The sequence below is a fragment of the Clavelina lepadiformis genome, chromosome 7 (genome assembly GCF_947623445.1).
Source record: "Clavelina lepadiformis chromosome 7, kaClaLepa1.1, whole genome shotgun sequence".
Lineage (NCBI taxonomy): Eukaryota > Metazoa > Chordata > Ascidiacea > Aplousobranchia > Clavelinidae > Clavelina > Clavelina lepadiformis.
The window spans coordinates 18718019-18740172 of NC_135246.1; the positions used below are offsets into that span (position 1 = coordinate 18718019).

Genomic DNA, 22154 nt, shown 5'->3' on the forward strand with positions numbered 1-22154 from the left:
GCTTATTGTAAAGCTCATTCTTTTGCTTTTTGACTTTTTCTATAGGCTTGTTGGTAAAGAAAATTAAACTTTGTAAGCATTGTAAGTAGTAATACGTTAGGATAATTTTTCAAAACTTACAAAATGGCTGTCAATTTGGAGGATTATTTCCGAAGTACATTTGAAGACAAACTATTGGTGTAAGTTCTCAGTTTTTATGTAAATTCTAATTAAACCCATAGGTTAGCTTTTATCGCTTTAAACTTTGTATTTGAGTTTCATGCAGGTCTGCACATAATTAGTGTTAGTGAGTTAACGGTTTAATTAGAGTTAACGGTTTAATCTGCTGGGCTCTGCCCGCGTATGTTCGAATCTTGCCGACAACGCGGAATTGAAATCAAGTTTTCATAAGTGATTCGAGAAAAGTGCGATTTTAACTATGTGCATTGAACATAAAGCACAGTTGTCGTGGCTTTGTGATTAAGGCGACAGAATTGAAATCTTTTGGGCTCTGCCCGTGTAGGTTCGAATCTTGCCGACAATGCGGAATTGAAATCAAGTTTTCATAAGTGATTCGAGAAAAGTGCGATTTTATCTATTTGCATTGCACATTAAGCACGCTAGCTAGACTCCCGTCTTTTTTTTAAAAAACTCATGGCGCAGTGGAAAAATCGGAGCACGACGATCGACAAGCTGCAGGTTCAAATCAGCAACCCAGCCTTACCCTAACCCAACAACCGTTTAATGACCATTTGATCATTTGATGTTAGACCATTTGATGCTAGACCATTTGAGCATTTGAGCACTCTAGACCACGCTAGCTAGGCTCCCGTCTAGACCACGCTAGCTATAGAGTACTAGAGTACTAGAGTCTCATTTTCATGTCTTTTTACATGTAAAGCTTTATTAGCTGTGGTCCATGTTCTTAAGGGGTCATGTCCCAATTCAAAGAGATAGGCTTTTCAATGCAAAGTACATTAAATCAAGAAGCTACCAACGCAAAACTACATCATAAACCTACCCTGAATTTTGGCTTGCAACGAGACCAAGGGTCCATCTCGTACAGTGTGGTGTTTGAAAAGAAAGTATTACTAGACTTGTGTAAGACATCATCCGCAAAGTTGTCTTTTATTGGTTGGATTGTTGGATACTTCCCAACTTATTTTGAGACTTTTTTCTTTCCGGCTAAATATTCTCCAGGTCTACCCACTTCTCTCAACTTCCTTTTTCGTGGCCAGTTAGTTTGCCTGCATGTAATCGTTAGCCGCAATACTTTATGCATAGTTCTCCAAAAAATTGGTTTTGTGTGCTAAATCATGAAGCTCTTTATTTGTAGAAACTGTACCAGCTATCAGAATGCAAATTATGCATGCAATTCCATTCGACTTTACCACAACCGGCCATTTGCGGAAACATGTTCGCGACTCTAGTTTTCGTTACGCTTGTCAAATTGAAAGTTGCAGGAAGAGATAAAAATTCCAATTCCCTGGCACAACCTAAAAAATAAAAATTGTCCAAGGAAAGTAAGTCTGGGTGCAAATAACCTCAACCCAGAGATTATGTTTATGTAATTGACCCTACCCCAAACTCAAAATGACATCAACCTTGCTTTGCCTCAACACCAAAACACAAACAAGGCAAACCTACCTTGAACATATTTGTTGTGATTGTTAGCATAGATGTCGTATTTTTTTGTGAAAAGTGAATAAAGTATTCGTAGCACTTGTGTGCGTTGACATTTCCGGATTATTTAAAAAACGCCTTTACCATTTGGGGAAAATAATTTGGGTAATGAAATTTGTAAAAAATCTTGGCCTGCTGTACTTACGTGGGAAAACTTTTAAGTTCCTTCGTCCTTTTACAACCTTGCATTTAGTAAAAAACTCATGAAATTATGGCATTGCAGGGATAAGAAAGGGTTACTTTAAAGTTTAAACAGTGACGAAATGTCACCATCTCAATATTAATGTGGTGTTTATCGCGGTAACAGCAACTATTAAGCCGGTAACTCTGACTGTGTCAAGTGGCTCAATATATTACGTGACGCGAATGAGATTAAGCCACTTGTTTTGCACTTGTAACGAAGTAAACGCCAATCACATCGTACACTGGGTTTTATTTAGCCATCATTGTTTCCAATGCATCGGTGGTGCGTAGTTAGCCATAAAAAGGCGTTGCGAACTGTATGTAGGCAGGTTTATGGTACTTGGACCAAAATAAGGCGTGGGGAGTGTTTTTTTGGACGAAAGTGGCATTTTATTAGTCAATGATGAAAATTGTGGACAAATATCAGTCACTATTTTTTCCTGTGTATTTATCCAACACACTGAACGCAAGCTTTCCAATAGCCTAGGCTAGGCCTATATAGCAGTTGAAAACGATCATGTGCTGACGTCATGTGGCGTGTGTCAGCTGTACGTTTGTTAAGCTAACGTAGTATAGCCTACTTAGAGATACTCTGCTGCAGCATGCAGTGTTTCCTGCTTTTTTTTATATCAAGGCTATCGGTTTTAAACACTAATTTTGCAGTATAAATCGAAGCAAAAGTTATTCTCTCTTCTTTTTTGGAGACACTGGTTTACCTTGGTGTGCAATGCCATTTTAGGCAAAAAATATCCGTTGTGCACTTACCATACTCTGCAGTCTGGCATGACATGTTTTATTGCATTACTGTATTAGGCAGGTACCGGTATGTGTTTTATAAAAGAAAGTTTGTGGTTTTAACAATGCGAAATGTTGACCAACATTGTGAAGCAAGCGTGTCAATGTGGAATGACCAGAATCCCTGCTCAAGCTTCCCAAAGTAAGCCCACTTTTGATTTACAAAATAACTTTTTCTAATTATGTGATAAATTCCATGAGCACTGTTGTAATGTAATGCATAATGGGCCAGCCATACATTTTGTGCATATTTAACAAGGATAGCTGTCCGGCATGTATACTAATAGTGGAAGTTGCTGGACCACATTAGATTCGTATTAGTTTTGTCCATGTCCAGTGGATATATCACCTTATTCCATGGATAAGAATATTAAAGAGGAGAAAGCAAATGATTACTTCAGTTGTATTTTAATGTTTCACTAATTTTCCATATGCAAAGAATTTCAGATTATCGTATTCCTATTTAGAGTAGATAATTTAGCTACAAACATCGATATATACATGACAAATTTGAAAGGATGTGAATTTTAAATTCAGTAACATCTGGAACAAAATTAGTTTCTATGATATAAGCCACACATAATAATATATAGTGGTATATTTTATTTCAATTTTAGAATTTGTTTCTAAATTTTGTATATATTATTTTGCAGGCATCATCACCATTCATGTAAGATATAAAGGAAATGCCGGACAGACTCCCCACACTAGGGAACAGTTGGAAAAATTAGGTGAGCTGCCGGTCCTTTGGAAATGTGTCTCAAACATGCATAACTTAAAACATTGAACATGTTGCAGGTTGCATATAATGCTTAACGTTGGTGTCTTTCTTGATTACTTCCCTACATTAAGCCCTGTAGGTGTATGTGTAAAGGGAATTACATTTTACAAGTCAATTTGATTTGCAGTTGCAAGTCCCTTTGTAAATCTTTGGACAAAAATACATTGAATACAAAGCTGTTACGATGTTTTTTGTCCTGTTAAAGGTCTATCTGGATATATGAAAAAGTATCGCCAATACGCCCAGTATAACTACCAAGAATGGAGATACCCTCAGAAGTCTAGAGCAATAGATATCTCTTGTACACGTATGATATCTTTATTCAAGTTTTGCATGGTTTTATACATGTGATTTAAAATGTTTTATTTTTGAAGAAACACTGTTTGCAGTTGCGTTCATATGCCTGGTCCAGTTTGTAATCAAGGGCCTGTACTTTAGTTGGTATGTTATGCTGTACAACTGCGTTAATATAGAAAACATTAAAGTATGAATAAATGTCCATTCACCAGATTGGTACAAACTACATCATTTTGCAGGCGCATTTTGTGTTTCATTGATCATTGTCATTACTTACTGTAGGTCAAATTATCGACCAGTACAATCCAGAAGAAGGTGGATTCAAAAGCTTTTTAAATTCACCAAGAGAAAAACTAAAACCAGCCAACATGGATGCATTTCAGTAAGTACTAGCTCGCTGACTTCAGTGTAGGCCTGAACAGATTATAGTGTCATGCTAATTTGTAAGCTGGGCTACGGTTAAGAAGGCATTGGTGAACTTAACACAGCACATATTGTAGCATTAGCAAACTTCTTGAAATAAATAAAGTTTACCTGAATTGAGTCTACGAAATTTGACTTGTTCACTAAACCTTTGCTTCTCCCCATAAACCACGTTATATTACATACAGGCCATGGCTTAATACATTTTTTGTGTGCAAGGCTTGTGGGTAATAAAAGCTCTTGTTCCGTAGCAACCGCATAATAAAGAAGAGAGTGCAGGATTATCATCGGAAAAGGTTTCCTCCTATTGCCCAGGAAATATACGTTGATACTCACAACTTGTTAAACACAGAAAAGTAAAAAAAATTTCTTGTATTATTTAATTGTTATGACATTTTTGCAGAGTTGATGGTTACAGTTTTACCTTGTTGTATACTCCTACACTATTTTTGTATTGAAACAAGGCTAATAAGGCAATGATAATGCTAGAATAATGTAATTAGTTACCACGTAGTTACAACATGAATGTATATTTAACTGTTTGTTGAGTGATGTCATCGTGATATTTGATCGTTTGTTAGTTGGACAGTCACAAAAAAGCTTGAGACTGAAGAAAAATTGGACAAGATGGTGACCCCACAAGCATACCCGGTATTTATAGCTTATCTTTATTTTTATGAATAATAAAGTATTGAAATATTGAATGGTCCTGTTTGACCAAAACCTCTTCCCTCAATCTGTGCCCGTGGTGTGACTTGTCCTGCTAGGTTTGGTTGAGAATGCTAAAAAATGACTGGCTGTACCCTTAGTTATACTTTTTAACACTTTTATTTAGGATATGATAAAAGGTCTTAATTCGAAGACAGTCATATGGAAATACGACGAGACCATTGAACCTCCAAAGGTCGTTCGAGTTCGAAGTGGAGCTATGCTTGAGCAGTCTAATCTGTACGGACAAGTTACTGTGAGGTTTCATTCAAAACAAGTAGGTAACAATAACTTATTATTTATTAAAATGTTAACAAAAATCGCATTTTGTTGTTTGTGATAGGAATTTATTTTTTGCACTTTTCTATGTACATGACTGTGTTTTAATACTTTCTCTGTATAAGTCCTAATAGATTACATTACTTGTCATTCAGTTGCAGTGTAAGATTGTTGATTGAAATATATTGTATTACTTTTTGTGCGGTTTTTCTATAAGAAAGTTTCAGTGTGGTAACAAAATTGCATTGCCATTGAATTTTTGTCAAAAAAATGAACCGAATGCATTTGACGATGAAATTTTGTGCAGACACTTGCCATTTATGATCGTTTTGGTCGTTTAATGTTCGGTGATCCTGAGTCGCCACGAAATGTTCTGGAATATGTTGTGTTTGAACGCCACATCTCTCATCCTTATGGACTATGGAGGATTCATGGCAAGTTACCTGGTGATGCTTATGAAAGAGAACCTGCCAGAAGGGTAATTTAAATTTTCTTTCTGAGTTTTTACTTTATAGTATTTTCCATCGTTTTAAAATGGTTAATTGGACATACCGTGAACAGCATCCACAACTTGATATATAGATGTTGCAATCTTTATTCTTAAACAATCTTTATTCTTAAACCGAGGGAAACATGCCTCACTTGTTAGTGCGCAAATGTTGAGGACCTGCCTTAATTTGTTTCAACATTACATTAATTTGTGTCGTTCTATTAACCATTAAATGCGAGGGCAAGATTGATTGCAACAACATCGCAATACACTTCAAATTAATATCTTTTGAACCTTACGTTTTGCATACCCTTTTCAACTACTGCACTACAAAGTTGACTGGCATAAAATATAGAGTGTTTCTGGCGTAAAGCCTGTGTTTGAAAAGGTACATTTGTATTTTCAAAGACCGTTGCGATAATTAAACCGAATCAACGCCGAGTGGAAGCAAAAGAATGGCAAGATGCAGAAGACGAAGCTTGTGTTTATAAATGGTATCCTGCTCGACATGTAAGTTGCTACCTGTTCTTTAAGCTTTAGTATGCGAGTTTATGTATTTAAAATGCAACGCTTATTGAGTTTTTGCACTTCTGCAAGATGTGTCTTGGTTGTTGTTTGTCATCATAATACATTGTTTTCAAAATGCATATGGTTGCAAATTTTCTGGGACACATTACCTAGTTGATTTTGCCAGGTTAAGCAACTTCGTTTTAAGTGAATTAAAGTCACTCTGTACAACACTGAAGTATCAACTTTTTACACTTCAATTTCCTTGAGTGCGCATTGTTTATAACAGTTGCAAATTACATGTGCTTGAACATTTTGATAAAATCAGAATGCAAAATTTGCCAATACCAGCAGCTGTGAGAGCACAATCTTTGTAAGTGGATAGTATAGGAACCCTTCATTCATAGAACTTCTGTCATCTAAAAGTTTCATTTTTATTTCGGTTTTGTAGAAAGTGATGCAGAAAATTGAAGGACTGAAGCGAATGAGACGAGGACACGAATATTGGAAGAAGAGGAGGAAGTATGTCTTGTTCAACATCAAGAGGGCAAGCTCACCAAAGATGCGCAGTCGATCGAGAAGAGTTGTCAAGATGAAGCGAAATAAACTCTTTAGCTTAAGGGAGGAAGGAAAGTTACCTCCAGTACCGTCTCACAGAGATCCGGACAAGTACCCTTGACCCTTGACCTTTGATCTGGCGTCATAACAACTTGCTGCAAGTCGGTTTATGCAGCTAGTTGTGCTCATCGTCTACCTGGATATCTTTTCAATTTCTGATCTACAAAGTTTTGGATGCGACAGTGGGCTTAGTAATGTTTTCAGAGGTTTTCTGCTGTCGACCGCTGATGAACTTTTTCAGCTCAACGTACAATCATGAAATAAAAATGTTTAGAAATGCAGTTGCATGTATTGGGACAAAATTTAATGCAATGCAAGAAAATTTACGAAAACTCATTAAGTTAAACAAGAACCTTTCAAAACAAGGAACCTTTCCTTACATTTCAAAAAGAAAAAAGCATCTTGTAGGAAATGTAACTCCAAAACCAACTGTCAGTGTTTTCTAAAGTCATTTATACAGAAGTAATGTTAAAGAAAATCGATACAGTGAAAGGTTGCAGTATGAGCATGTAGGAATGCGGTTGCATGTAAGTAAAAAAGCACGGAAACATACAGTACTTCAAAAAACAGGTTATAGCGAAACTAACAAAACTTGCCAAAATGCAACACAACAAAAGCTTTGCTTACACAGAGTACTGTATATGCTAAAAGTTCAATGCTTGAATTGGCTTCAAGTTAAACAGGTTAACATAAGATAGAGTTTCAGAGATAGGCTACTGTAGACCACTTCAAGTGAGCGCTATAATAACCATTCCCTAGTAGGCGTCTCTTTGCAAACGCTTTCAATATTTTCCAAATTAATGTCCTCTTTTCCTTTCTCATTTAAGGGAAATTCCCGTAAAGTATAAGTTCCTTTGTGAGCAAATCGATATCGGAATGTGACGACGATGAACATGAAAATGGTGAGCAAGGCAATTATGGAAACAGCTGAAAAACAAAAGCTTGCACGTTACGAAGTTAATGCAAGAAACCGATGACGCAGCTGTAACTAGGCATGCTATCAGCAAATTTTTAGAAAATCGTCTGACTAAGGCATTTGCCATAAGCATAAAGTTGTGATGCTTTTAAAGAAAACCTACAAGGCACTTAAATTAAAATCATAGATTTAACGCACCTGGCTTATTTGATAAACAGTTCAAATAAAATTCTAGACTCAGCCTTAAATGTAGCCTTACTTATTAGTATAACTACGCTGGTGTTGTGAGTTGTGGCAGCCGTTGTCACATCATAATCGTCAATTCCTGTGGGATCTTGGAAGTCGGCAGACCCTTGAAAAAGAAGTATTTCCGTATTGTTATATTTTTGTGACAGGTGAGGTGTGGCGTGGGACTCTAGTTTGCTAAAAGTAACACCTTTTCTTATGTCTAGTTTTACCTTCTCTATTCGCCGCTGTGTTGACTTCAAAAGCCGTAGTTTGTGACATATTCCGCATACCATCAGCTAGTTCAGTTACATCTGCACAAACAATGCCACAGTTATTACGTTATAGGACACAACAATGACACAAAATTTCATTTTAATTCAAATAAAAATAGATTCCATGACACCAGTTAGAAATTGCAGTAGTATTGCGGGGATTTAGGGTATTTTCAATTTCAAAGAGTCTTTATGTAGCCTTAAACCACGAACCAGCCAAAGCGAGTTTAAATGCATTACACCTGAAACGGCATGATTTGAATGTAGGCCTACTTGTAGTACACAGTAGCTGGTTAACGGTTAATCACCAACGCTTCTTAACTATGGCAAGGTCATAGTTCATTGAAAAGAGGTTGTTGCACTGTTGTGAAATTTATTAGTCGAACAACATAGATTACAGTTACGCTGGGAGTGATTAAGAAAGTAGACAAAATTTAAGCCGTCCTTTTAACATTTGAGATGTTTAAAACGTGGTAAATTTTTCACCTCCGCTCGTTTCTTTCAAGTCATCATCATCTGTGATCAAATCCTTCATTTGTAAAAAGTTTCCTGAATCTAGAGCAAAAACTCTGCCACAGAGGAAACTGCCGAAAAATGTATGGAAAACGAAATGGTTACGAAATTCAATCGGTAAACTAGAAATAATTAGATTCCTGTCTACCTCAAGTCTGCATAGCTTACAGTATTATGGCAGCAGCTCGCACCTTAACTGTCACAACTGTAAGTAAAAGGTTAGAATTATTGCGCACATGGTTAACATAGAGACTCTTAACATGACGCCTTTCTACCACATGCAAAATGCATGCGTACTACAGCCTGCCGTTAACTATAAATCGCTTCCAAGCCTGATTCAACATCAGTCGTTTCCTGCTTGGTGTCACGTGACCAAATACGCGACAGTGCTTGTAAGAAGGCCTACATCAGTTTTTGTTATGAGATTTGCCTGTAGTTCATATTTTGTGCTGAGTTTAAATCTGACTAGCTTAAGATTACCATCTAGCACTTTGAGTTATACTATAAGATCGGTTCGAGGACGTTAATCAGTGCTTGGCTGTGTTATAAAATAGGCCATCTAATTTTGTAAAGTCTAATCTGCGTTGTTGTTGTCGTTGGCGTTGTTTTAGCTGTATCTTTTCTCATGGCCTTGCCACTTGCTGTGTCCAGTAGGTGCTAACTTCGCCTGTGTCCGGTAGCTAAAGATTCATGAAACGCTACCCCATCGACCGAGCAAATTGCTATGGTGAAATCTCCGTAATCCAACCGGACAAACAACAGTTGCTGCAGTGTGGATTATATTGGCCAAAGATTTCACAAATTTCCTAATCCCATGGGCCGAATTAGGTGCAACCGGGAATCGTATACGCCAGATGTTGCCATTACAATTTTGGTTGTGTGTCAGCAGGCAGCACAGCGACCAAATTGAATTAGCAATCTACCAGATTGTCGATAAACATTAAATGTTTGTGCAAAGTACGAACGATATTTCAAACGTGAATGGGCCACGCTTAATACATAATTACTGATCATTTTGATCACAAAATTACACTTGGGTTTATATGCTGTACGGTATTTCTTGAATGTAGCATAGTCCATACATATAGTATTGACTACTAGGCTGTGCAGCCCTAGATGAAAAATAAGCTATATCTTCTTTAAATATGGGCTAAAATCTTTACAAAATACGATTTAATACCAGAAGTCTTTATAATCGTTTCACAAATCTGTTTAGGTAATACATGACTTTCTAATTCGCTAAAAGTTGAAGTCCAATTCTTGTGCTATCGTATAACTGCGGAGCTTATAAATTATAATGTTTACTTCAGATTCTCAGAAAGGGTGGGTTGCCACCTGTCAAACCTTGCGGTAGTGTAACCTATGTAAAGTATGTTTGACTTATTTCTATGCAGCTATAGTGACAAAGAATACCCACAACTTTAAATTGAAAAAAGTATATTTCGATTTAGACGTAGGCTACATCGTTAGCCAGATGTTTAATTAATTTTAAAACCACGACAGCTTGCCACGTGATTAGGAACACACTTAACAAGTGTAGTAGGAATATCTTTCCTTTTCGTTCAATTTTTTGCCTTCGTCCCCGCAGAACGAGTAGCTAGAAAAAAATATTAATGATCTAACTCCTTTTTTGTGCTAATGACGTTTATTTAAATAAAATCAAGGCAAATAATTCGCAAATAAGCCTTCACCGCATAAATGTTGATTATATTTTACACGAAAGTTTACCCAAACTAAGTTGTCACTAAACTAAACAATTAGTGAGACAGTTTTATTGTTAGGCTCGCTTTGCTGCTTAACACCCGCATTTTAAACTTATACTCACGAAGCCTGCTCGAAGTCAACCCAAACACTAATGAGAGAGACTGTAAGCTTTTGATTGGTTACTGTGAATTCGTCCTGTTCCCACAGAAGCTTCACTCTGTTGAAATCTTCCGGAAATGACGAATACTGAGCGACGTAGGAAAATGTGGCGCCTGGACGCAGTTCCAACGACACGTCCTCACTGCGTTTATCAAGTTCATTATTAAAATCGAAATATTGGCTGAAGTTTTGTTACAACACGTATTAACTTATAACGTAAACTTAATGTGATTGTATGTTTCTAAAAACCAAATGCTTTAGGTTAGGTCATTCCAAAAATTTAAAAAAGAAACTTAGGCTAATTTTTTCAGACTTACTCGCTGAGCTGCATTTGATATGTGTTTCCAGTCGGTCCATAAAGAGTTAGATAGAGTTTTCCGGTCACGCTGTCGCTATTGCTGCCAAGAGTGACTTGCACGTACACCATGTATTCTGCACAAAAGTTGAACCGTTTTGTTTACAGTATCATGAAGTAAGCTATAGTATAAAAATAGGTTATTGCTTGATTGTGCACAGTCCAGTGATTAGATTATAGGCTATCGTATTTCACAGACGTCGAGCATGTAACAAATTCCATCGTGTTTAAAAAAAATAAGAAAATGTTGTTGGCAAACTCACTCGCATACAGCAACAAAAAAACTGCAAGAACATTAGTGCTATCTAGGCTTACCAATATATGGTGAAAAAGCAGCTGTCTGGAGAAAGACGTGTCTCTGGTCGGTTTGGGCTATTAGATCTTTGTTGTTTACGCTCTTGTAGCCCATTGAACTGCATGTCTAAGTATATAAAAGTGTTGATCATAATAAAAAACACTTTGTTGTACGTAATTTCAACTTTGTACCTAAAAACCATTTTTAAAGCAATATTGAGGGGAAAACTTTTCAATATGTTTTAGCTTATACGCGGAAAAAGAATAGTTCAATCCAATCACTATCTAATAAGATAATTTTAGTTCATTCCGATATGGTCAGTGCACAACGTTTACCTGGGATGGACAGGACAGGCATTTTCCTGCACGGTAGTCAGCAAAGCTTGTACACTGATTCCCAGCGTAAAGACCAGCTGACGTAATCGTTTCTATGAACAACCATATCGATCGCAAGTGATTACAAGCGACGAAATTCCTGACCCCTTCTATTACACCGTCCACCCCGACAATAGTGGACAAAATGTTCTATAAAACATAGGTACTTAGGCCTATAGGTAGGCTATGCATTGCCATAAAGCAGTGCATGTAGAAAGTCTTTGAGTCACAAAATCTGTCTGCAAAGAGCAGTGTCAACGTTTTTGCACAAATAATGTAAAAAATACGTTAAGTTTACAGATTAGGCTAGGTCTGGAATAAATCGGCAACAACAACATTGCTAACCACTATTAACTACGCACCTGGTCACAGCCCGGTTGTTTTATGCCGTCGTTAGGCCAAAAATCAACGTCACCCGACACATCACTGGTCCCAAAACCAAAATTTACAAGCTTTTCTGCGTCTGTATGAATGACGTCAACAAAATCAGCATCTGATGAATCGAGTCGAACTTCGTTAGGAGTTCCTTCGAAGTATGGTCCTGCAGGATCCAGGCCTATCCGGTCATAAATGTAAAAAAACGTCATAAGCGCTTAAGTTAAGCTTCCTATATAATCGGGCCTACAAAATTTTAAGCCAATTTGGAACTAGTTCTAAAATTACAAAGCGTTTGTTCTAGCGACTGCATCAATTATTTCAAGTAAGGCAAGTTGATCAGATCTTCATAAGTCTAATCAAGATACAATAGTTTCGATGAATGCTGCAAAATCAGGACTAGTATTCAAGTGCACAACCACAGAATGCCTTTGTATACTTGACCCCAGCTACTCAAATTGTGACGTCATCTGGTTGTGCACTTGTATACTAGACCGCAATATCTAAGTACTGTAGACAACTTTGGAATCAATTTAACTTACCAGTGATTCGGCCAACTTTGTCTGGCACTCCAGCACCAAGATAACTGCAGGCTTGAGCACCCAAGCTGTGTCCGATACAATGAAACGACTTTGTATCGCCTCCAATCTGAGCCTATAAGACCAGCCATATAAAAACATTGTTTTGTGATGGTTTATACATGCGCGTAGTGGGCTGGGAACGGTGTTCCCTTACTCTTTTCCTTAATTGGAAAATACTGTTGAAAATGGCTATTATGGGGGCTCCTACACTTGGATATTATTTTTAAAATGTGCGTTCCACACTTATTTTTTTGCCCTACAACCCAGGGTTTGTGCCGAGCTAGATAACATGTACTGTAAGCCTACTCTTATGATTTGGAGGATTTTTTGGTGGCCATTGATAGTTGTTACACAATTTCTCACACTGGTGACAGTCTGAGAAATTTTAAAATCGATGCAGTCCATCCCATACTTTTCAGCACAAACAAATACATGCAGAAAAATGTAAACTAAATGTCAAATGAGTTTGGCTTACCACAATGTTTCTGATGAAAAGACTAACTTCAGCTCCAACTATCTGAGTGTCCGTTGCACTAAGGGCGTAATTAAGTGTTAACGATCCGCCAATCCATCCCACCCGGATCACATTCATATCTTCCACCTAAGATGTTCGATGTCAATTTGAGTTTGAAATTGATTTGAAACCTTACACGACAACAACAGCAAGTCTTTCATAAGTTTTATCAATGCATAGAAGCTATATGACATGTATAAGCTAATCATGGGTTATGTAATACAGCAGTTATTTCAAGAAAATTTGAGCTTAGCTCAAAGTCACCTAACTCGTAGGACTATACGTCTAATACAATCATTATTTTTTTGTTTTAAAACAAACCACAAGAAATGCATCACTCATTTGTCTCATCCACGAGACGTCGCCATTGTCAACATAGCCATGAATAATAAACTTGGTGTTCTTACTGAAGTCGAACGAGGTTTGTCTAAAATATAAAACATCGATCTTATTGTCCTTTGCTTGACTTACACGTGTTAATGACGAAGGCAGCTATCATAACCTAATAAGAATGTGATTATTTGATACACATAAACATCTCATAAACAAATATAGACTTGAACTGTACAAAGATTTTCCCGGCACTTGTCGTTTTGCGTCAAGCTTGTGACGCTTGTAAAAGTAGGCTTAAGTTGAACTTCCAAAACTTATCGATAACTATGACCAGCGTTCTTGAATAAGAATGACATAAATGCGATTTCTATTAAAAACAAAATACACCCAAGCATATCCTTTAAGGTCATAATATTAGTAAAAGCTTGGCCAAAAGAGTTACTTACAGCAAGGCAGTCATGTCGTCATTGGATACTTTGACATCTTTCTGCGCTCTCGTGTCGAGCATAAATTTCACGTTGGTTTTGGATGGGTCTTGGGGCACATAGCCGACTGGTCTCTCTTCAGTATCGCCCCATGGTGGGGCATCGGTGAAACAGCCCAATTCCCCGTAGCAGACAGTGTCGTATGCTGGGATGACATGCGTAAAAGTCTTAAGAATTTTTCATCGGTTTAAAAATTGACATCGATTTGCTCCAGTACACCGAATGTTGATTTGATTGAACAGAATGTAGAAGAGCCTTATAACCTACGCTATGCAACGTAATTTACACTTGGTCTAGGCAGAACACTTCACTTCTCAGATGAAAAACAACTATCACCTCACCTACACACTGAAGTGTCCAGATTCCAAATATCAGACAAAATGCAGCAATCTTCATGGTCAGAATTCACACACAACACCCTGCTATACATAAAAAAATTTCCTGCACAACATAGGCATTTACAGTAACTTAAAGGTTGATAAGAAAAGGGCTTGCGTGCAACTAGACCTAACGCTTTTAAATTTTAATTTACTGGTTTTTAATTTTTTGAATAAATCAGAAAGTATTCAAAAACAATCGAAATCAGATAAACATGTAAAAAATTACACGACTGCTGCAAAATCCACAATGTAGCCCAAGCAAAGACGTTCATCCTTTCCACCTGAAGTCCTGCACCAGTCTGCTTTCAACCTTGCGAACAACTGGCACCTATACCGCGTATTTGTCTACTCAAAAATGGAGCTCCACGATATAATTAGTCCACTAAATATTTCTCTATTGACAGTTCACCCACCATCTGCTTGTGTACGATTATTTTCCCATCACTGTTTAGTCTCGTTTAAGTTGAATATATTTAGAACAGACTCATATTGCGATTGTTTTCAGGCTTTAAACTGACTTTTTTACTAAAAATGCTTGAATACAATGATTTGCTTCACGAAATATTTTACCCACTGTAATGTTTGATCTTAGTGTTACGTGTAAATGATTGTCTGGAAATTGTTTTCGATCACAAATACTGCATTTCTCGCGGTTAATGTGAGTTTGTAATCTAAACGATATCAGCTATTTCGGCAAGTTATTGTTTGTTCTTTGTTTATTTGCACCGAGTGCAATAAATGATTTTAAAACTACGTTTGCTTTTATAGTTGCTTTAATGACTGTATTTTGCAATTTTGTTTGAAATAGATCTCTTTTGCAGAAATACCAATCTGCTTGCAAAGTCTTATGGCATAATTTTCTGCAGTACATGTAAAACTTTTTCTCTTTTATTTCTCTTTATCATCAAATTCCAACGGGGCACAAATTTCAACCCTGGATGTAAATTAGCAGATTAAGTTCACTTTTTGGATCCTAAATCCATATTGTAACGCAATTCTAATTCTGAAAATAATGAGATGTCTGTCTACTTTAAATTTTTCTTTTCCGCCTTCAAATAAAAATCCCGAATCTGTTTGTTAAATTAAAGATTTTTAATCACGCGACTGCCCTAATACTAAAAGTTATAATATGTCCAAGTGTTGGATCGCCTTGATATATTTTACAGAAAACGAAGCACGGATAAATAGCACACCATAATTAATCAATTGGCGCCACTATTTCGACAATGGTTTGTTTTTGTGCAAAAGTTGTACATAGTTCATCGTGATGTCATTTCCGTTTTAGATTTTGGTATTTATTTTGAGTTTTCAATTTTAAAAAAGATCCTTTCCGTTGAGTCAGTTTTTTAAGCTTATATAGTATGTAGTCTTTATGAAATTATCAATATCAATGTTGTTTATTTATGTAATGAAAATTCCTGTGTTAAACTCGCCTCGTTTTATCTTGATTACTTGTGTTTGTCTGCTTCGCGCATTCCTTAGTTGTAGACTAAGATTACTCCACGGTTCGTATTGTCACAAACGAACATCCTTTGAGCTGTGAGGTTGTGTTGCTTTTCTACTATTATTGTTTTACTATTATTCTAATTTCAGGTGAATGATTTACGTTAAATAAAGCTAAGAATAACGGCATCATTTAGTACAATTTGTACAATCAATTTTAAATGGTGGTTTTTCTGTCACTTTTTAAATTAATCAATAGTAATATACCAATGTCAGATATCTCTACCAATTTTATTTTTAACTTTTAACTTTCCAGGTTAAAGGTTACTCCAGGTTACTTGTCCGTCTATTATTATCAATAAGCTTGTTTTTGTATGTTAAAACGACAAGAAAAATGTTATTGAAAAATTATATTATATACACCAGGTCTATTTTTATTACATTAACACATGATATGATTAATAATAATCACACAGTAATATGACTCAAGAACTTTAAATCTGTGCATAATATTTTGTAATGTCATAACCTCATTTTATAAAGTATGTTGTTGAAGTGTTAAAAAGCTTGATCAACTAAATTAAAAGCGATTCAAAAAGCTCTTTTCTCTTCTGTAGCTCGTTAACTTGCTTGCTATCACTTATATTTACTAAACGTATATGCTGATGTGACAACCGTTCTTATAAGAAAACACACACAATACTTGTTAATGATTGTTTGTTAATTGCAATTAAATAATTTCTTTTGCCTTAATATGTGATTAGTTAAGGTAGATTCCAACGTCGTAACAGCTCGCCATAAAATTATGAGCACTGCGAACAAGTGTAGTAAGAGTACCTCGTCTTCTCATTAAGTTTCTGACTTGCGTCCCCACAGAAAGAGTAACTGGGAAAATAAAAATATTTGATCAAACGTTTTTTTTTTAGCTAACGTCGTTTCGGTTCAAAGAAGTAAAAAATTCATAAGAAGCTTCCACATGCAATGTAAATATTATAAACTTTCTAAGCTTGGTAAAAGACTGTGATTTTATAGTTTAAAAAAGTTTGCTAAAACTTAATATCCCACACACTTGTTCAAAATCTATAGTTTTTGATTTAATATAAATTGCTGCCTTTGACAAGTTTTGTTTTTTGTTCCGCGCTTGCGGATTCAGATACTCACAGTTTTTGCTCAAAGTCCACCCAAACAGTGATGCAGAACACAGTAAGCTGTTGGTTGGTCACTGTGAATTCATCCTGTTCCCATAGGAGCTTCACCTTGTTGAAGCCGTTAGGGAATAATGAATACTGGGCGACGTAAGAAAATGTGGTACTAGGACGCAGTTCTAACGACACGTCTTCACTGTGTTTATTAAGTTATTATTGAATCATAAAGCCCCAATATCATTTATAAGTGGCTAATAACGTATAACTATAGTTGTGACCAAAACTTTAAAGCTATTTTAAGCTTACTTTTTTGATGGTTAGGATTATAAAATTATTCTTAGTTATCGAAGAAAGATCTAATTTTGTTTCGAAGGCTTACTCGCTGAGCTGTACTTGCTCTGTGTTGCTGCTTGATCCATAGAGAGTTAAATAGAGTTTTCCTGACACACCATCACTGTTGCTACCAAGCGTGACTTGCACGTAAGTCATGTATTCTGAATGAGGTATAAAGACTCACGTTATAAGATACTGCTCATACCGTAACATCTAACATACTACATTTAAATATAAAACGTTTTAAAACACATCTGATATTGTTTAAAGAAATTTCATTAAGGAACCGGCTGCAATTACAGAAGCGATTTTTATCGTAGCTCACCGCAGTAAGGAGAAAAGGGAGCTGTTTGGAGAAAATTGTGGCCTTGATCCGATTGGAGGATTACGTTTTTGTTTTTTATGCTTCCGTAGCCCATGGAAGTGCATTTCTGAACACAAAATACTCTTTAACACCAAAGGGACCACCAAAGGGATACGAGCAAAACGGTGATGGTGAATTATTTTAAATTAAACGATCTAAGCCATCATTTTTTATGGTAACGACAGCATAAAAGCATCACATTTTAAGGTTGCATGCCCAACTCAAGTGCAGTTTAATCTTTACGAGGATGTCAACGCTTACCCCTGAAGGACAAGTTAGGCATTTTCCTGCGCGGTAGTCGCCGTAACTTGTACATTCATTCCCTGTGAATGGACAGTTTGTTCCGATTGATTCTATAAAGAAATGTATGGCTCTCATATGGTTGCAAGCGACAAAGTTTCGGGTTCCATCTGCTATTCCTTCAATGCCGACAATTGTCGAGATGGCATTCTGCACGCAGTAAGTAAAGATTTGGACTAAGTTAAACTTCCAGGATCATATCTCAAGTTTCTTTGTTTAACAATATTTGTATTTTTTTCTGCTATCGACTGTCCGTAATATGTAAGTTATTATGTTTATGCGTGTATGGTTTTGCGCATCAGAGAACAATATAAAGTAATACCAAATATTAACAAGTAGTAACATGATAGAGAATGATAACAAGTAATAACAAACACCAACAACAATGGTAACAAATACTAAAAAAACAACATGACCAAATTAGGAACTATTCTCACCTGGTCACAACCAGGTTGCTGTATGCCGTCGTTAGGCCAAAAGTCAACGATACCCGACACTTGATTTATTCCGAACCCGAAATCTTTAAGCTTTTCTGCGTCTGTATGGATGACGTCAACAAAGTCAGCGTCTGATGAATCGAGTCGAACTTCGTTCGGAGTCCCTTCGAAGTAAGGTCCGGCCGGATCCAGACCTAACCGGTCATAAATGTACAACGGTGTCGTGAGTGTTGTAAAACAGTCAGAAATGTGCCGAGATAATATTTAAGTCTATTTAAAAGCATGGTATCTTTGAAAATGATTTAACAGCAACAGCAGAGTTAGGTTTTAACCAAGCTCGAAATGACGGTATGGTGTCAGAATTTTTATCCTCGCATTGAAAGCAGAGTTTGCACAACCTACTGTAAACTCATCGTTCAGTCAAGCTTATTTTTGTGCAAGTTTTTATGTAGACACATACACTTTTATGGTCATTTGGTTTTTGTATCGTAATGTTTGAATTTGAGCTTGCTGACCAACAGACGTTCTTTTCCTTTTTGAAGGCGTTTCAAAGGTAGCGCCTCAGGGTACATCGAATCTAAGTCGCATTAATATGAGCAAGGCGCTCCAACAGTTCCTCCAATGAGCCGACAGCTGACGCTTTAGTTGATGTCACAAACTTGAAAGATGTTAACATAAGTTTAACTTACCAGTGATTCGACCAACTTTCCCAGGCACTCCAGCACCAAGATAACCGCACGTTTGAGCACCCAAGCTGTGTCCGATACAATGAAACGACTTCGTATCGCCTCCAAATTCTTTCTACAACCACAGAAAAAATACCGTTGAGTTTAAGTAATTTATTTTAGCGAGAAAGGTACGATTACAGCCACATATATATATATATTATATAGATTAATGATCTTCGGAACAACTTTTTCTCTAGCCATGGTTGACGAATACAAAAAAAAATACAAAAATACCTCAAGTTAGTAAAAAAATAAACAAGATAGAAAAGGGTTCATTTAACTTCAGCTCACCACAATGTTGTTGATGAAAAGACCAACTTCAGCTCCGACTACCTGGGTGTCCGCTGAGCTCTGAGCGTACTGGACAGTAAAGGAGCCTCCCGGCCAACTCACTCGAATCACATTCAAATCTTCCACCTAAAATATTTATGTCGTTAGGTAGCGGTATGGAGCTTTGTGTGTTAACAACATTAGAACTTTGATCGAAGAGTGTACATTGTGGGATCATTGAATATAGATAAGCGTTTAAGTATCATTTATATGCATTGTACTTGTATAATCAGTAATTGAAATTCAAAATAAGTTGGTTGCTGTATTTATGTTTTTGATCTTTATGTTTTACTTCTTAACTAACCGCTAGAAATGCGTCACTCATATCTTCCAACCACTGGATGCCGCCGTTGTCGAGAAAGCCATGAATAATAAACTTGGTGTCTCTTCTATAGTCGAAGTCGGTTCGTCTGAAATATCAAACATCGTGTTTACGTCATGTTCTTGTTGTTGGTTTAAATTGTGGTGGAATATGTTAAAAAACCAACGGTGCTAATTTAAAGACAAAACATCCATAAACAAGTTATCTGTAATATACATTATGACGTAAACACACCACAAAAAAAGTTTGCAATAAGTCTGGTTTGTACATAACATCAATAATGAGCTTGAGCTAAAGTTCATAGATATGGTTTTATATGGATAGGTTTAACCCAAAATACACACTTGCCATATTCTACAAAAGCAGCATGGTCCGTTATAAAAACAGTGTACACACCGCATATGCTACGACTGGTATGCATGATATAAAAAATGGTAGAAAATTCAGCGAAGCCACGCACTTGACACCGGACTGGCCTCTATAGCTACTTAGCCTTAATAGCCTACCGCAAGGCTGTCATGTCATCGTTGGAAACTTGAACATCTTTTTCTGCTCTGGTATCCAGGAAAAACTTGACGTTGATTTCTTCCGGAGATTGCGGAACGTGAGCGATCGGTCTCTCATCAGTGCCACCCCACGGTGGGGCGTCGGTGAAACAACCCAAATCCCCGTAACAGACAGTGTCGGATGCTGAAGATTACATAGAAATCTTAATAAGAATATTTCTGAGAGCTCAGTTGAACTTTTGACATTTGTTTTATTTATATCTTGACTTTATTTTAAGCAAGACCATATCATGAAAAAACTACAAAAAGTAAGAATATTTTTTCTTACCTGAACACTGAAGAGCCCAAATTGCAAAAAGCAGACAAAAAGCAGCAATCTTCATGGTTAGTGTTCTGCTTAAACACAACAACCTTGATAAAAAGAAAATACATCAGGTTTACTTTTTCAATGAACTTGACATTGACTTATATTGATATCAAGTAGACATCTAAGCATTCAATTGTCATTAATGATGACATGCAACCAGTTTCATTATGTGCGCTTTTAGATCAAAGCTTCCGTATATTAAATTATTTTAATATGAAAATCTTCTCAGAAAGCAATAAATATGCTTTAATTTGCTCGTTCAAAATTACACTACAGTGACGCGTTTACTAAAACTGCATTTCCACTCATGTTACCAGAACTCAGATTGTCAGCTTCTAGCCAATACTAACAGGTGAGTGCTAAATATATATTTATAAGTAGGCTCCGGGAATTAGGCTAAGATAATTATAAAGTCCTTCTTTCTTTGCTGAACCCACCCACCATCAGGTGTTTGTGAGGTAGTATTTCCCATCGTTTCTGATATAACTTATTTAAGGTTTGCAGGCGCTTTTTGGTAGGAAATTTCAAACGTGAACTTTGCTGAAATGTTTGCATAAATGTTTTTCTTCTAGCCATAGCACACTTAGTTGAAGCTATAAAATTAATGCTTAATCACGAAAAACAATTTACTTACAACTTCTGTCAGTTTATGTTCTATTTTGTTGAGATACTTCAAGTATATTACGTTTGTAATGCCATGTACAGTCATAAAGCTTAAAGGAAGTGTTATGTAATAGAGTTGTGTGTGACGTTGTGTAAACGTTTTCTATCACAAGTGGTAGATTTCCCATGACCCGCAAGACCTTATTCAAACATTCTTGCCGTGTGGCATAAAATTTATTTACAGACCTAACGGAATGCTTGAGACGCATTCATCTGTTTTTAGGTAAATAATGACAGGGCTGCAGAAATGTTTGGCAAATGGGGTTAATAAAAATTCCTCTTAGGCTTAAACTCATATTTTACTTCCGAAAAAATGTATTATGAATGCCCAGGTATCCGTTAAGCATTTGGACAATTTAAACTCGTGCCAGATAAATAAAAAGCAAAGTTAACATGTCACTGAAGTCACAGTAAAAGCGGAAAGTTTACGATAAACTATTAGTAAATGTGAACTTTTAAATCATGTAGGCAAGCACATTTCACAAAACCACGCATGCGACAACCACTTTAAATTTGAAGACTTGTAGGAATTCGAAACGTTTATCTAACTTTCAAGCAACACAGTATCAAGGTTTTGTGACTTTTTAGGGTAATTGACGTATCTCTCTCCGGATCGCGTGCCATAACACAACATTTTCGCAAACAACATGGCCCGTATATTGCGTCTCACAACGATTGGTATTTGAAGATAACAGGCTATCGGTTGCCAGTCCGACGCTACGTGATACGCTTCGCTACTCGGCCCGGTCATTATCGTCAAAGTTATTAAAAGAAGCTTTCACCCAACCCTTGATTTTCGTCATTCTGGACGCGAACGACATTAATAACAACTAGTCCCAGCCAGCTGGAGATTTATTACTGGAAACATTTGACCATTGTGTCGACATAATCCAGATTTATGATACCTAAGCCTACCCGGTAGCAAGTTAGTTAATCACAGCTTAGGGTGGGATCTGATTCCGCTCAATCCACCGACACAGATTCTTTAT

General features: G+C 36.6%; 4 protein-coding genes across 4 annotated transcripts; 1 reads left to right on the top strand and 3 right to left on the bottom strand.

Annotated features, from left to right (window-relative positions):
- Positions 1-2622: 2622 nt before the first annotated feature.
- On the top strand, positions 2623-7024 carry LOC143464845 (large ribosomal subunit protein mL45-like). The gene is made up of 10 exons (XM_076962864.1): positions 2623-2782; positions 3294-3371; positions 3627-3728; positions 4001-4100; positions 4393-4497; positions 4723-4792; positions 4977-5126; positions 5436-5606; positions 6027-6128; positions 6577-7024. The coding sequence occupies exons 1-10, from the start codon at positions 2713-2715 to the stop codon at positions 6802-6804; spliced, it is 1176 nt and encodes a 391-aa protein (XP_076818979.1). The 5' UTR covers positions 2623-2712; the 3' UTR covers positions 6805-7024.
- LOC143464846 (uncharacterized) lies at positions 7013-8856 on the bottom strand. The gene is made up of 4 exons (XM_076962865.1): positions 8646-8856; positions 8118-8198; positions 7919-8011; positions 7013-7670 (listed from the first exon to the last, which is right to left on the bottom strand). Exons 1-4 carry the CDS (start codon positions 8692-8694, stop codon positions 7483-7485), a joined length of 411 nt encoding a protein of 136 aa, XP_076818980.1. The 5' UTR covers positions 8695-8856; the 3' UTR covers positions 7013-7482.
- Positions 8857-10108: 1252 nt separating this feature from the next.
- LOC143464842 (pancreatic triacylglycerol lipase-like) lies at positions 10109-14290 on the bottom strand. Its single transcript, XM_076962862.1, has 11 exons — positions 14189-14290; positions 13809-13992; positions 13351-13456; positions 12991-13116; positions 12477-12588; positions 11922-12115; positions 11521-11709; positions 11206-11311; positions 10853-10967; positions 10498-10677; positions 10109-10269 (listed from the first exon to the last, which is right to left on the bottom strand). Exons 1-11 carry the CDS (start codon positions 14241-14243, stop codon positions 10200-10202), a joined length of 1437 nt encoding a protein of 478 aa, XP_076818977.1. The 5' UTR covers positions 14244-14290; the 3' UTR covers positions 10109-10199.
- Positions 14291-16372: 2082 nt separating this feature from the next.
- Positions 16373-20595, bottom strand: LOC143464841 (pancreatic triacylglycerol lipase-like). The gene is made up of 11 exons (XM_076962861.1): positions 20464-20595; positions 20136-20319; positions 19612-19717; positions 19269-19394; positions 18939-19050; positions 18250-18443; positions 17774-17962; positions 17474-17579; positions 17195-17309; positions 16832-17011; positions 16373-16555 (listed from the first exon to the last, which is right to left on the bottom strand). Exons 1-11 carry the CDS (start codon positions 20516-20518, stop codon positions 16474-16476), a joined length of 1449 nt encoding a protein of 482 aa, XP_076818976.1. The 5' UTR covers positions 20519-20595; the 3' UTR covers positions 16373-16473.
- Between the last annotated feature and the right edge of the window lie 1559 nt (positions 20596-22154).

Bases quoted from the DNA above. Each gene is read 5' to 3' on its own strand.
- LOC143464845 (XM_076962864.1), top strand. From the start codon at position 2,713: ATGTTGACCAACATTGTGAAGCAAGCGTGTCAATGTGGAATGACCAGA. The intron at 3,372-3,626 runs GTGAGCTGCCGG...GTCCTGTTAAAG, and splicing joins GGAACAGTTGGAAAAATTAG to GTCTATCTGGATATATGAAA. The intron at 4,498-4,722 runs GTAAAAAAAATT...ATCGTTTGTTAG, and splicing joins AACTTGTTAAACACAGAAAA to TTGGACAGTCACAAAAAAGC.
- LOC143464846 (XM_076962865.1), bottom strand. From the start codon at position 8,694: ATGAAGGATTTGATCACAGATGATGATGACTTGAAAGAAACGAGCGGA. The intron at 8,199-8,645 runs GTGAAAAATTTA...TTGTTTGTGCAG, and splicing joins CTTGAAAGAAACGAGCGGAG to ATGTAACTGAACTAGCTGAT. The intron at 7,671-7,918 runs GTAAGGCTACAT...TTTGTTTTTCAG, and splicing joins CAGCGTAGTTATACTAATAA to CTGTTTCCATAATTGCCTTG.
- LOC143464842 (XM_076962862.1), bottom strand. From the start codon at position 14,243: ATGAAGATTGCTGCATTTTGTCTGATATTTGGAATCTGGACACTTCAG. The intron at 13,457-13,808 runs GTAAGTAACTCT...TTTATATTTTAG, and splicing joins GACGACATGACTGCCTTGCT to ACAAACCTCGTTCGACTTCA. The intron at 13,117-13,350 runs GTTTGTTTTAAA...CGAACATCTTAG, and splicing joins TGAGTGATGCATTTCTTGTG to GTGGAAGATATGAATGTGAT.
- LOC143464841 (XM_076962861.1), bottom strand. From the start codon at position 20,518: ATGAAGATTGCTGCTTTTTGTCTGCTTTTTGCAATTTGGGCTCTTCAG. The intron at 19,395-19,611 runs GTTAGTTAAGAA...TAAATATTTTAG, and splicing joins TGAGTGACGCATTTCTAGCG to GTGGAAGATTTGAATGTGAT. The intron at 17,580-17,773 runs GTAAGCGTTGAC...TTTTGTGTTCAG, and splicing joins GCCTAACTTGTCCTTCAGGG to AAATGCACTTCCATGGGCTA.